Below are 14,542 nucleotides of genomic sequence, written 5' to 3'. Positions count from 1 at the left end.
CCTGCCTGTCTTTCTGTCTGTCTGTCTGCCTGCCTGCCTGCCTGCTTGTCTGTCTGTCTTGTCTTTCTCTCTGTCTGTCTGTCTGTCTGTCTTGTCTTTCTGTCTGTCTGTCTGTCTGTCTGTCTGTCGGTCCGTCCGTCCGTCCGTCCGTCTGTCTGTCTGGTCTGTCGGTTAGGTTTGCAGTAACTATGTCTGAAGGGGTTTTGGGGCAGAGGTAGGGTCTGTGTGTATGCATGTTGGGGTGTGTGTGTGTGTGTGTGTGTGTGTGTGTGTGTGTGTGGGGGGGGCAGTGTCAGGGATTAGGTGAACAGGGTGTGAACATGGCAGCTGTCTGCCCCCCCCCCCCCCAACCCCCACCAGCACCCCTAAACCCTCATTAGCACCTCTCTACTATCATGGGGACACACGTGTGTCTATGTGTGTGTTTGAGTGCCTGTGTGCGTGCGTGTGTTTGAGTGTGTGCGCGTGTTTGCGTGTGTATGCGTGTTTGCCTGTGCCCGTGTGTGCATGTGCATGTTCCTGTGTGTGTTTGAGTGTGTGTGTGTGTGTGTGTGTGTGTGTGCGTGCGTGCCTGTCTGTGTGTGTCTGTGAGTGAGTGTTTTGAAAGCAGTGCATTGTGGGTCTGTCTGTCTGTGCCTCCCTGTCAGTGAGGTGACTGAGCAGAGCCGTGTTGTTGATTGACAGCTGGTTGCTAGCTTGCACTAAATCGACGGCGATGCAGTAAATCGATGGCAATGCGGTAGATGGTGACTTTTAGATTTTTTGTCCCCCCCCCCCCCCCCTCCAGGACCCCCCCCCCCCCCCCCCTTCCAGGATCCCCTCCCCCCCGTCCGTCCCCCAGGACCACCCCTCCCCCCCCCCTCCCCCCCCCCTCCCTCCCCAGGATCCAGAGTTCCGGGGCTATTCAGAAAACCAGCTTGAGCCCCGGGAGGCTAACGACCTCACTGTGATTGAGTTAGCGAGAGGAGGGGGGGAGGAGGGGGGAGGGGAGGGGGAGAGGGAGGGAGGGGAGGGAGGGGGGAGGGGAGGGAGGGGGGAGGAGGAGGGGAGGAGAGGAGGGAGGGAGGGGGGAGGGAGGGAGGGGGGAGGAGGAGGAGGGGAGGGGGAGGAGGAGGAGGGGAGGGGGGAGGAGGAGGAGGGGGGGAAGGAGGAGGAGGGCAGGGAGGGAGGGAGGGAGGGGGGGAGGGGAGGGGGGGTGAATGAGGCGTTGGATGGTGAGTCAGGATCAGGGGTGTGGGACGACTTAACAGCTGAGGAATCTGTTGTTGGAGGAAACAACACACACACACACACACACACACACACACACCAGCAAGAGAGGGGAAACAAAGTATTGGCACGGTTAGGGTAGTATTGCCACGGTTACGGCTAGCTGGCTGCCATGGTTACGGCTGGCCGGCTGTATCATTATCTGTTCTCTGGAGTACGGACGGAGGGAGGGAATGCAGCATCGAATCTAGCTTTCTCTTCTATTCCAGCCCAGATCTGACACTGTGTGTGTGTGTGTGTGTGTGTGTGTGTGTGTCCCAGGTGGCCATCAAGTCCATCCGTAAGGAGCGGATCACAGACGACCTGGAGCGCGTTCACATCCAGAGAGAGATAGAGATCACCTCCTTCATCACACACCCCAACATCATACGCGTGCACGAGGGTGAGACACACTTACACACGCACACATTTGAAATGCTTTATCTATGTCCACATAAATACAAAGTGCATTAAGGACATAAACACTAACAGTGCAGTCAGTTAATTGGGAATCATTCAGATACGTTTGTGACTGTACAGCAACCATCGTACACATCCAATATTAACACAGAGGATGTTTCAGATGTGGGTTAACAGATACAACAGCATTACTGTAAAACTATATCTACTCTATGGGTACAAAAAGCAACGCCGTCTCCATATTGAGCGGCTACCGATAATAGCAGATATGGAGCAATACCTTGCTAACTGTTCAGCCTTTCTCTTGGAGATGTGGCCCATCTGAAGGCCCCTAACCACCAGCTTGTGAACATGACCTAGGCTGCCAAACATGAAAACTAAAAGTGGACACTTGTAGCCTAGTTGTGAGATGTTCAGCTTGAGCTGCTAATATTTCAGCAACTTGGTTAAAAAGGTTTCCTCCAGGCTGTCACACACACACACTGACTGTCCCCCCTCCTGCCCTCAGTGTTTGAGAGCCGTGATAAGATCGTCATGGTGATGGAGTTCTGCGGGGGCGGGGAGCTGTACGACTACGTCCAGGAGAGGCGGAGGCTGGGGGAGGCGGAGGCCCGCGGGCTGTTCAGACAAATCACCTCCGCCCTGCACTACCTGCACCAGGTACACACACACACACACACACTCACACACACACTACCTGCACCAGGTACACACACACACACACACACACACACACACACACACACACGCACAAGCATGCACACATACATACGCCTGGGTTTCCGTTAACCGGCAATTACCGGTCTTTGTCCGGTAAAATTTGTTGAAGTCCGACAAATTGAAAAGTCGTCGGACATATTGTCCGGTGAAAATAATTCCCTTTGAATACAATTCGCTAAAGTTCACATTCTGATTCCTTCTATTTTAAAAAAGACGAATATATAGGCTATGTATTTCTTTTATTATGATATGATTTGACACCGGCATGATGATGACTCCTAATGTGTAGGCCGGCCTATGCGAAACAGCGCACAGGTGCCACATGGGATTGATGCCAGATGGGATTACAGCTTAACCAGTCTATTACCGCTTAAACACAGTAGCCCATTCGGCGGTAACCCATGCCTATCTGGCAACCCTGCCAACCCGTCCACCATAGTAATACGCAAACGTTGCAGCTCAAAGTGCACCATAGCGAGCGATTAAATTAATGGAAAGATGGCAAAACAAAGTAAGCTTAGCAATTATTTCATGAAGCCAAGCAACAATGAGTCTGAGCCTGAGGAGAAGTCTGACTCTGAAGAGATGGAGGCCGCAGCGGCTGACGCCGTCGTGGCTCCTCCAGCCAAGAAGTCTCGTGGATTCAGAGTTGAATGGAAAAAAACTTTCCCCTGGCTGCGTTTAGATGAGGAAGCCGGAAAAATGTTCTGCTCACCGTGCGAAACACCGGGGAGGAATAATGGATTCACGAGAGGAGCAACTAATATGAGAATGTCGGCTCTCACTGATCACAGTCGGTGCAGTGACCACATATCGGCGGTCAGTTTGAGGCAACAGCAAACCGCTATGCAAGGCCACTGTGAGCAGGCTAATGCAACGGCTAACAATAAGCTGCACTCTCAGCTATCAGGTCAGGCTATTTTATTTAAGGCTATCCCCTATCTATCTGAGAAAAGGCATAGGCGATAGGCCTAGGCTGTAACATCGAACGGAAATTAGCCTATACATACGCATTGCAAGTTAATTTAAAGCCTATTTATTTTCAAAGAGTTTTATTCTATTTTATTTTATCTGATAAAAGGCATATGAACGGAAATTAGGCTAGCCGTGTCACGCCAGAAGCCTACATGCTTGCACTGTTACTGTTCAATAAAATGTTATACATCTAGACATTGTGGTATTTCTTTATATACGTATCCCAGACTGCCTATCAATTGTTTCTCAATAAACAGTTATGTTCTTCCCATTGTCATACTCCCGAGTTAAACGAAATGCCTTCCCAACCAGCGAGACTTATAGAAATGACGTTGTTTTATTGATTTTTAAAAAAGGGTAAAACTGGAAAGAGAAAATAGAAAACTCACATTAATCCCAAACAATTTAACAAACTTCAGTTAACGTAATGTGGAGTCCGTTCATTGATCGATGCTGTCTGTTCAGTTCCCAGTGAGGCGCCCGTTCAGCGCTGGACCCGTTCAGCGCTGGATTTGACGCATGGCATAGCGCGCATGCGTCAAATCATGTTATATTATTATATATTATATAGCTCGCATCTAATCGTATCGGATGAGAAATAGACATTAAATGGCATATATAGGCCGCTACACAACAGTAATCACCGCGACAAACAGCTATATTCGATTTTGAAGAAAAAAAATATGATTTAAAAAAAAAAAAAAATGTTATATTTTAATATGATGACCGGAATATATCACGTTTGTCCGGTAAATCGAATTCTTCCCGGACACGATGTCCGACGGCAAAGTTTTCTAACGGAAACCCTGACATACGCATGCATTTGCACACGCACATATGCACGCACGCACACACATTCAGAACATACAATGTAACAAACCTCCAGGCCTCAATAACAGATTGCGTCCCGAAGCCCAGAGCTCAGAACCGGCTTAACAACTTGGTGCCAGCTTGGTGCCGCATACATTTGCACTCACGCACACACACACATGTGCACACGCACATATATACACACACGCACGTATGCACGCATGCATGCGCACACACACACACACACACACACACATGTGCACACATACATACACACACAGGCATGCACCCACAGATACACACAGACACACACACACGCACACAAACACGCACACATACATACGCATGCACAGATACATACGCATGTGTAGAATCTTCTTGTCGGTAACATGATGGAATGGATCAATCTATTGAGGATTGTGATCTTAAATGCGTTGTGTCATCTCAGGATAGATTAGGTGCGCGCAGCATACACGATTTGACAAGAAAATAGAATGTTCAACACGGGTCGGAATCTCTGTACTTGATTTATTAAGACAGTCAGCGAGTGGTTCATCAGCACAGTATCTCAGCATTCGGCATTCAACGACCATTCCACGACATGCAACGACATTCAACGACATCATTATGACATACAGACAGGCTTAAATGCTCTTGACCACCCTCTGTCTGTGCCCTGGCGCCTAACCCCCAAGGTCTTTAAGATAACAACCTCTCGAGTCTGTATATTGTGGCGTGATTGCTGCATATTGTGGGGTTATTGCTACCCCTGAAGAGCAGGCTGACCTGGAAGGAACAGAATGTGTGTGTCTGAGTGACCTGAGAATAGAGTATGTGTGTGTGTGTGGGTCTGTGTCATGTGTGTGTCTGAGTGACAGAAGCATACATGTTGCTAGACAATCAGTAAGATCTAACACATGCATTCATTTGCACACACACACACAAGCACACACACACACACACACACACACACACACACACACACACACAGACACACAACCAGCTCCTCTGACCTGGAGAACACCACCACATACAGTGCCGCTTCACTCAGCAGCCTGAAGCAGAGCGGCCGTTAAACACAGCATGGCTAAACCCACTAAATCCTAAATCCTTATGCTGCAGGAAGAAAAAAACTTGAGCTGGACTTTTCAGATGTCTGTGGCGTACGCAACACAGAAATATGCCTTGCAGCCACGTCACACACTACTGACACACTCACTGTGCTGAAAGCAAGTTTTCCTACGTTTCAGCATGTGTGTGTGTGTGCTGGTAGGAACTTGGTGACCTGTGTTTGTGTACTGTGCTACACTTTCCTCCCTCAAACCACCACATTACAATTGGCAATAAAACCCCATCATTCCCTCCGTTAAGTTTCCACGCTGGGCCGAGCGGGCCGGGGCGGTCTCTCCTGGAGGGCTGCTTTCTGCCTGACCTCAAACTTGCGGACCAGAAATAGACACGAAGGTTCCAGTGAGGCTGAATTATTCAATAATGCTGCTGAGGTATTCAGCTCACGGAGGAAATACGTAGTTTGGCTTCGGGGGGGAAAAAAGCGGAATATCTTCACCAAAATCACACCACCACCTCCCCCAACCTCACCCCCCCCCCCCCCACCTCCCCCTTTCTCCCCCACCTCCCCCTTTCTCTAGACTCTGAGACTCCCTACTGTGTGTATTCTGCCTCCTGACTCTCTCTTTCTCTCTCTCTCTCTCTCTCTCTCTCTCTCTCTCTCTTTCTCCCTCTTTCTCCGTCTCTCTCTTTCTTTCGCTCTCTCTCTCTCTCCCTCTCTCTCTCTTTCTCTGTCTCTCTCACTCTCCCTCTCTCTCTCTCTTTCTCTCTTTCTTTCGCTCTCTCTCTCTCTTTCTCTCTCTCTCTCTCTCTCCCTCTCTCTCCCTCTCCCTCTCTCTCTCCCTCTCTCTCTCTCCCTCTCTTTCTCCCTCCCTCTCTCTCCCTCTCTCTCTCTCTCTCCCTCTCTCTCCCTCTCTCTCTCTCCCTCTCCCTCTCTCTCCCTCTCTCTCTCTCTCCTTCTCCCTCTCCCTCTCTCTCCCTCTCTCTCCTTCTCCCTCTCTCTCTCTCTCTCCCTCTCTGTCTTTCTCTCTCTCTCTCTCTCTCCCTCTCTCCCTCTCTCTCTGCCTGAGGGTCTTTTCCTCTACTAGATGGTTCTGTAGAGGATGTAATTGGCTAGAGAAAGGGGAGCGTTCCACTCCATTAGTAATGGCCTGGATGGGAGGCTGCCAGCTCCGTTTATACTTACACCCCCGAGGCCCTGGCTGCCTCTCAACACTCCACACTCCTCCTCCTCCTCTCCTCTTCCTCTTCCTCCTCTCTTAACACTCCACACTCCTCCTCCTCCTCTCCTCTTCCTCTTCCTCCTCTCTTAACACTCCACACTCCTCCTTCTCCTCTCCTCCTCCTCTTCCTCTTCCTCTCCTCTCTCAACAGTCTACACTCCTCCTCTTCCTCTCCTCTTCCTCTTTTTTTTCTCCTCTCAATAGTCTACAGTCCTCTTCCTCTCCTCTTCCTCTTCCTCCTCTAAGTCTACAGTCCTCCTCTTCCTCTCCTTTTCCTCTCCTCTCCTCTTCCTCTTCCTCCTCTAAGTCTATAGTCTTCCTCTTCCTCTCCTCTCTCAATAGTCTCTAGAATCTTCCTCTTTCTCTCCTACTGGAATAATGATGAAGGGTTACTTGGACAAGAACAGGACACTGTGACTACGAACAGACAGCAAGCACCTACCATCCTGTTGACCTGTGACCTTGTGACCTTGTGACCTTTCAGTTCACGTACATAACCCCCCCCTATGATGTACTATCATACATAACCCCCCCCCCCCCCCTTTCTCTTTCAGAACGGTGTTGTCCATCGAGACCTTAAACTGGAGAACATCCTGTTGGACAAAGACCTGAATGTCAAGGTGATAAGGAACACACGCACGCACACACACACACACACACACACACACACACACACACGCACACACACACACACACACAGAAAGTCTCTATAAACCAGAGTTGACTGTGCCTCCCTGGCAGTGTGCCCTAGAAGCAAACATAAAACATCAAACATCCTTAGGCTGCTGGAGCATTACAACAGCTCCATAAACACACACACACACACACACACACACACACGCACACACACATTCACACACATTCAGAACATACAATGAAACAAACCCCCAGGCCTCAATAACAGAGCGTGTCCCAAAGGCATGAGCTCAGAACCGGCATAACAACATGGTGCCAGCTTCTATAACCAGAACCCTTAGGTCATTCCTTTCCTTATATGGGCGTTCCTCCCCTTATATGGGCGTTCCTACCCTTACATTGGCCTGAGGTATGGCCTGGGGGAATGCATGGAATCCAAAGGCAATCTGGGCACCTGGAGGGTTTTAACATCAGTCAGTCCGTCAGAGTGAGACCCAGGGTGTGTTCGAAATGGCATACTAGCATAGTACTAGATATGACGTAGATTTGAGTATGCGAGAGCGTTCACACTGTACAGTATGCAAAATTTGAGTATGCGAGAAATCTAGTATGTATACTAGATTGTGCTGAATGTTTGAGTATGCCATGACTGGACACTACTGGGGTACTAAATCCCCAAAATGCATTGCGTGTCTCTTCAGTCTCGTCAAACTGCGTCATACAAACCCGTCCTCCAGCTGTTGTTTACATTGTCCGATAGCCTGGAGACCGAAAGCTTGCAATAAACATCGTTTTAAAATCATAAAAAATGACATGTTAACACTTAGAGCCATAATTGCAGCTTTTAGCCAATGGAGGTTAAAAATGTAGGATTTAAAATCCCCGCTGCCGGCCGGTGCGAAATGCGTTCTGGGAGGCAGTATGCATACTGCAGTGTAAACGGTCAGCTGATATTGGCATACTTATTATGTATTTAGTAGGCAGTATGGAGTATACTCATTGAGTATGCTAGTATGCAGTATGCCAGTATGCCATTTCGAACAGCCCCAGAGACGGCGTAGAGAGAGAGCAGCTCTCCACAATGGCGCCTCAGAGCCCTGCAGGAAATTATGTCATCACCGGTATGCATGGGATGTATGGCTGTATAAAATGGACGCCCGGAGGAGAGGAAACGTTTGTTTAAATGCCAGGCGGTCTCACGCTGGGGTTAATGCTGGAGATTACGTACGCGTACATTCACTGGGTACTTTATTAGGAACACGTGTATATCTTCTCATTCATGGAGGTGGTGTAATGGTGTGGGGAATGTTTTCTTGGCACACTTTGGGCCCGTTAATACCAAACAATCATCGCTTGAATGCCACAGCCTATTAGAGTGTTGTTGAGTGTTGACCATGTGTATCCCTTCATGGCCACAATGTACCCGTCTTCTAATGGCTACTTCCAGCATGATGATGCACCGTGTCAAAAAGCAAAAGTCGTCTCAAACTGGTTTCACGAACATGACAATGAGTTCAGTGTTCTTCAGTGGCCTTCCCAGTCAACACCTTTGGGATGTGATAGAACGGGAGAAAGTGCAGGAAAATCGGCAGGAATTGCATGAATTGCCAGAATCTAAGGAATGTTTCCAACTTGTGGAATCAATGCCACAAAGAATTGAAGCTGTTTTGAGAGAAACAGCAGGAATTGAGTGAGTCATTATGAACCAGAATCTAAGGAATTTTTCCAACATCTTGTGGAATCAATGCCACAAAGAATTGAAGCTGTTTTGAGAGAAAAGGGAGGCCCTACCCAGTATTAGTATAGTGTTCCTAATAAAGGGAGGCCCTACCCAGTATTAGTATAGTGTTCCTAATAAAGGGAGGCCCTACCCAGTATTAGTATAGTGTTCCTAATAAAGGGAGGCCCTACCCAGTATCAGTATAGTGTTCCTAATAAAGAGAGGCCCTACCCAGTGTTAGTACAGTGTTCCTAACAAAGTGTCCAGTGAGGGTACAGAGACAGTACAGTGTGTGAGTCAGAATGGTCCTGATTTAGCCTGGTGAGTGTAGAGACAGTCGGGCAGCATTTCTATTCTAAGAGCGTTATACGTTTGCACACATGATCAGATACAGCGTGACTTATGGACCTGCAATCTAATGGCATCCTATGACCTAACAAGTTGACTATGACCTAATAAGTTGACTAGTATCTAACAAGTTGACTAGTATCTAACAAGTTGACTGACCTAACAAGTTGACTATGACCTAACAAGTTGACTATGACCTAACAAGTTGACTATGATCTAACAAGTTGACTATGTCCTAACAAGTTGACCTTTGACCTAACAGGTTGACTATGACCTAACAAGTTGACTATGACCTAACAAGTTGACTAGTACCTAACTAGTTGACTATGACCTAACAAGTTGACCTTTGACCTAACAAGTTGACTATGGCCTAACAAGTTGACTAGGACCTAACAAGTTGACTAGGACCTAACAAGTTGACTATGTCCTAACAAGTTGACCTTTGACCTAACAGGTTGACTATGACCTAACAAGTTGACTATGACCTAACAAGTTGACTAGTACCTAACTAGTTGACTATGACCTAACAAGTTGACTGACCTAACAAGTTGACTAGTACCTAACAAGTTGACCTTTGACCTAACAAGTTGACCTTTGACCTATGACATAACACGTCAGGTTAGAATCCTCTGAACACATTGGTAAACATGTTTTATAACCTGGGTCCCCAAGGAAAGGTGTACAGTATGAAGGGGGAGTGTGTGTGTGTGTGTGTGTGTGTGTGTGTATGTGTGTGTGTGAGGGGAGAGTGCAGACAGTGAATTGGAGGCAGTAGCGTCTGATAATAGTTCAGCTAATCCTCAGGCATGTGTAGAGATATGATTACGAGAGAGGCTGTGTGTGTGTGTGTGTGTGTGTGTGTGTGTGTGTGTGTGTGTGTGTGTGTGAGTATGTGTGTGTGTGTGTGTGTGAGTGGGCAAAAGACAACAGTCAGGGTAATATAATGGAAGGAGTGCAGGAATCATACACAGGCTTACGTAACTCCTGGCACTGGAGCACACACACACACACACACACACACACACACACATTCAAACACAAGCACACACAGACACACAGACACACACACACACACACACACACACACACACACACACACACACACACACACACACACACTGTTAGTAAGCTGTCGGAGAGGTGGATTGTAAAAAGACACAAAGCCTCCCATCCATCCACCCCCCCCCCCCCAACCCCCCCAGCCTAAGTAATGGGACAGTGACGCATTTCTTCTACTTTTGGCTCCGAACTCTCCAAAAGTTAGTTATTTTAAATCAAACAATGACACTGAGGGGGACGTAGAGGTTAGCAGCTCTTATGTAGTGGTATGTGTGTACATGTTCATGCACGGTCTCCCTTCAGGGGAGCCAAAGGGGAGCCAAAAGTAATGTGACAGAATGAATGGTGAAACTAACATGTAGTGGCCCTGAAGTTACAGCCCTGATAGAATTGCTCTTACACACACACACACACCCACACACACACACACACACACACACACACACACACCTCCTCTGCCAGATACAGTAGATAGGCTGCCAGCCATGTCGTGTGTGTGTTAATAATCACTCCAGATAGTGTCGACCCTGAGTCTGCCACCCCCGACCCCGCTGAGAGCTTGTTCCGTTACGTGAGTGTGTGTTGGCCGCTGTTCTTGGCCCGCTCCCCGCTCCCCCCCCCACCCAACCCCCCCGCTCCCCCCCCACCCCCACGACCCCCTCCCCAACCAATGGGGGTGTTTGGTTAATAGAAGTGAATGGGGGTGTTTGGTTAATAGAAGTGAATGGGGGTGTTTGGTTAATGGAAGTGAATGGGGGTGTTTGGTTAATAGAAGTGAATGGGGGTGTTTGGTTAATAGAAGTGAATGGGGGTGTTTGGTTAATAGAACTGAATGGGGGTGTTTGGTTAATAGAAGTGAATGGGGGTGTTTGGTTAATAGATGTGAATGGGGGTGTTTGGTTAATAGAAGTGAATGGGGGTGTTTGGTTAATAGAAGTGAATGGGGGTGTTTGGTTAATAGAAGTGAATGGGGGTGTTTGGTTAATAGAAGTGAATGGGGGTGTTTGGTTAATAGAAGTGAATGGGGGTGTTTGGTTACTAGAAGTGAATGGGGGTGTTTGGTTAATAGATGTGAATGGGGGTGTTTGGTTAATAGAAGTGAATGGGGGTGTTTGGTTAATGGAAGTGAATGGGGGTGTTTGGTTAATAGAAGTGAATGGGGGTGTTTGGTTAATAGAAGTGAATGGGGGTGTTTGGTTAATAGAAGTGAATGGGGGTGTTTGGTGAATGGGGGTGTTTGGTTAATAGAAGTGAATGGGAGTGTTTGGTTAATAGAAGTGAATGGGAGTGTTTGGTTAATAGAAGTGAATGGGGGTGTTTGGTTAATGGAAGTGAATGGGGGTGTTTGGTTAATAGAAGTGAATGGGGGTGTTTGGTTAATAGAAGTGAATGGGGGTGTTTGGTTAATAGAAGTGAATGGGGGTGTGTTTGGTTAATGTGTGTTTCCACCACAGGGCTTAATAGCGGGGCTGTGTAGTCTCTGAGATGGAATCTGTTACGTGTCGGTATGTGTGTGTTTGTATATTTTGTGTGTGTGTGTGTGTATTTCGGGAGTGTGTGTGTGTGTGTATCTATGTGTGTCCCTGGGCGCGCGCACAGTGCTGTATGTGGGTAGGAAAATGAGTGTGTGTGTGTGTGTGTGTGTGTGTGTGTGTGTGTGTGTGTGTGTGTGTGTGTGTGTGAGCCTGTTGGGAATAGACTCCATTACATCGTGCGTACTGTATGTGTGGTGGAGCCAGGTGTCTGGGCTGCAGTAATGGGCCTTACAGTGTGAAGATCTCTGGGTAATTAATGAAACACTGATGCTAATATTATCTTTGGTCAGTTCTTTGACTAACTTTGCAATCTCTCTCTCTCTCTCTGTCTTTCTCTCTCTCTCTCTCCCTCCCTCCTCTGTCTCTCTTTCTCTCTCTCTCTCTCTCTCTCTCTCTCTCTCTCTCTCTCTCTCCTCTCCCTCCTCTCTCTCTCCCTCCCCCTCTCTCTCTTTCTCTCACTGTCTTTCTCTCTCTCTCCCTCTCTCTGCCTCCCTCTCTCTCTCTTCCTCTCTCTCTTTCTCCCCCTCTCCTGCCTCTCTCTCTCTCCCTCTCTCTCTCTCTCCCCCTGCAGCTGGCTGACTTCGGCCTGTCTAACCGGTTCCAGAAGGACAGTGTTCTGCAGACCTACTGTGGCAGCCCCCTGTACGCCTCCCCAGAGATCGTCAAAGGCCTGCCCTACCACGGCCCAGAGGTGACACACACACACATGCACGCACACGCACGCACACACAGACAGACACATGCACGCACAGACACAGACAGACACACAGACACACAGACACACAGACACACACAGACACACACAAACACACACACACACACACACACAAACTGACTACTGGATAACTATAACATTTCCCTTTCTCTCTCTCTGTGTGTATGTGTGGGTTTGTGTGTGTGTGTGTGTGTGCGTGCGTGTGTGTGTGTGCGTGTGTGCGTGCGTGTGTGTGCGTGCGTGCGTGCGTGTGTGCGTGTGTGTGTGTAGGTGGACTGCTGGGCGTTGGGGGTGCTGCTGTATGCGCTGGTGTATGGCAGCATGCCGTTTGACGGAGCCAGCTACTCCACCCTCACTGAGCAGATCAGCCAGGGACGCTACCGCAGACCCAACCCCCCCTCAGGTATGACCTCACCCTGACCTATGACCCCACCCCCCCTCAGGTACGACCTCACCCTGACCTATGACCTCGCCCTGACCTATGACCCCACCCCCCTCAGGTATGACCTCACACTGACCTATGACCTGTGTGTCTCTCCCCCCCCCCCCCCAGACGCGTGCGCCCTGATAGACTGGCTGCTGACGGTGCGTGTGGAGGAGCGCGCCACGGTGGAGGACGTAGCCAACCACTGGTGGGTGAACTGGGGCTACGACGACTGTGTGTGTGACTGCCCCGCCCCCCCCCACCAGGACTGCCCCTCCCCCCTGCTGGCCCGCTACATCGACTGGCAGAACCGCGTGGCGTCGACCTCTGACCCCTCCTCCTCCTCCTCGTCCGCCACCAACCCGTTTTACTTCAGCTTCCCTCTGAAGGGCGACCGCGGTAGTGGAGGGAGGAGGGGCGGGGGAGCAGGGGCGGGGGCGAATCTGAGGAAGTCCCGCAAGGAGAACGCTATCCCCCAGAATGCACAGGGAGCTTGCGGCGCGACTCCGACTCCTCCCACCTCCTCCACCGCCGCCGCCTCCTCCTCCGTCTCCGGCTCGGTGGAGAGGAAGAAGCCGAAGGGGATCCTCAAACCCCAGAGGACCTTCGACTCCGCCTTCCTCCCCCCTCCCCTCCCCAGGGGGGTGACGGGGGAGACCCCCCCCTCCTCCACCTCCACCTCCACCTCCTCCTCCTCCTTCTCCAATCTCTGCAACGTGCCCCCCCTTCCCGAGCCTCACCGAGCACACACACTCCCCCATCCCCGCACCCACCCCCGCCTGGCCCCCCCTGACCCCCCCCCCTCCTCCTCTTCCTCCACGCGTTCCCATTCCTCCTCCAAGATGCCCAAGAAGGGGATCCTGAAGAACCTGGACGAGGGGGAGTCGGGGTACGCCTCGTCCCCAGAGAGAGGGGGCGTCTCTGGGGCGGCGGGCGGCGGGGGTGGAGGGAGGGGGGGGGACCCCCAGCAAGGCCCCCCCAGCTCCGGGGACAGCCCCACCATGCGCACGGAAGCCCTCAGGAGGAGGAAGGGGATCCTCAAACGCAACGGCAAGTTCTCCCGCAGCCTCGACCTGCCGGACGACCTCTACTCTTCATCATCGTCATCATCGTCACTCCGCTTTCCGGAGGCCCTGCAGCAGCTCCTCCAGGCCACCGGGGGCGCCGTGGGGGGGTTCAGCCGGCCCCCCAGCGTGGTGAGCGAGGACAGCCTCCTGTCGTCCGATTCGTTCGACCTGCTGGACCTCAGCGCCCAATCGCGACGCAGGATCTTCTCCCGCAGCGGCGGCGGCGCCTGCAGCTCCGAGGAGGAGCAGGAAGTGGAGGCGGGAGGGAGCAAGACAGACAGACGGGATTGGCTCAGGAAGAGGGCGGAGGCGGGACTAAGAGGGGGGAGGGGAGACGTCATTGGAGGAGAGGAGGGAGACCCTCGGGTAAGCCCCGGAGATGGAGAAACGGTTGTCGTGACGATGACTGATTACTGACGGACGCTGTCTTTCGTCACCAGACAGGACATCTTGATAAATGTCAACAGTAAATATGGTGTTTGATGAACGGACTGAGGCCTCACGTGTTGATGTTCAAGAAGCAAAGAGAAGCATTTCAACAGGGATGGACAACTTTTAAAACATTTAATTAATT

General features: G+C 50.3%; 1 protein-coding gene across 1 annotated transcript in view; it reads left to right on the top strand.

The window, feature by feature from the left end:
- The window catches only part of LOC308154300 (NUAK family SNF1-like kinase 1), a gene marked incomplete at both ends in the record, with an annotated part of 26,862 nt that extends 12,575 nt beyond the window's left edge, over window positions 1-14,287 (top strand). Inside the window, 8 exon segments of the mRNA XM_080527464.1 lie at window positions 1,531-1,651; window positions 2,177-2,328; window positions 7,019-7,084; window positions 12,334-12,453; window positions 12,748-12,880; window positions 13,031-13,564; window positions 13,610-14,226; window positions 14,228-14,287. Of these exon segments, the coding sequence (XP_080383590.1) occupies window positions 1,531-1,651; window positions 2,177-2,328; window positions 7,019-7,084; window positions 12,334-12,453; window positions 12,748-12,880; window positions 13,031-13,564; window positions 13,610-14,226; window positions 14,228-14,287 (1,803 nt within the window).
- Window positions 14,288-14,542: the final 255 nt, after the last annotated feature.

This window comes from Nansenia antarctica (genome assembly GCF_963989245.1).
Source record: "Nansenia antarctica genome assembly, chromosome: 3".
In the NCBI taxonomy this organism is placed as follows: Eukaryota; Metazoa; Chordata; class Actinopteri; order Argentiniformes; family Microstomatidae; genus Nansenia; species Nansenia antarctica.
Note: the sequence above shows the minus strand (reverse complement) of the source record. Positions and strands in the feature narration are given on the sequence as shown.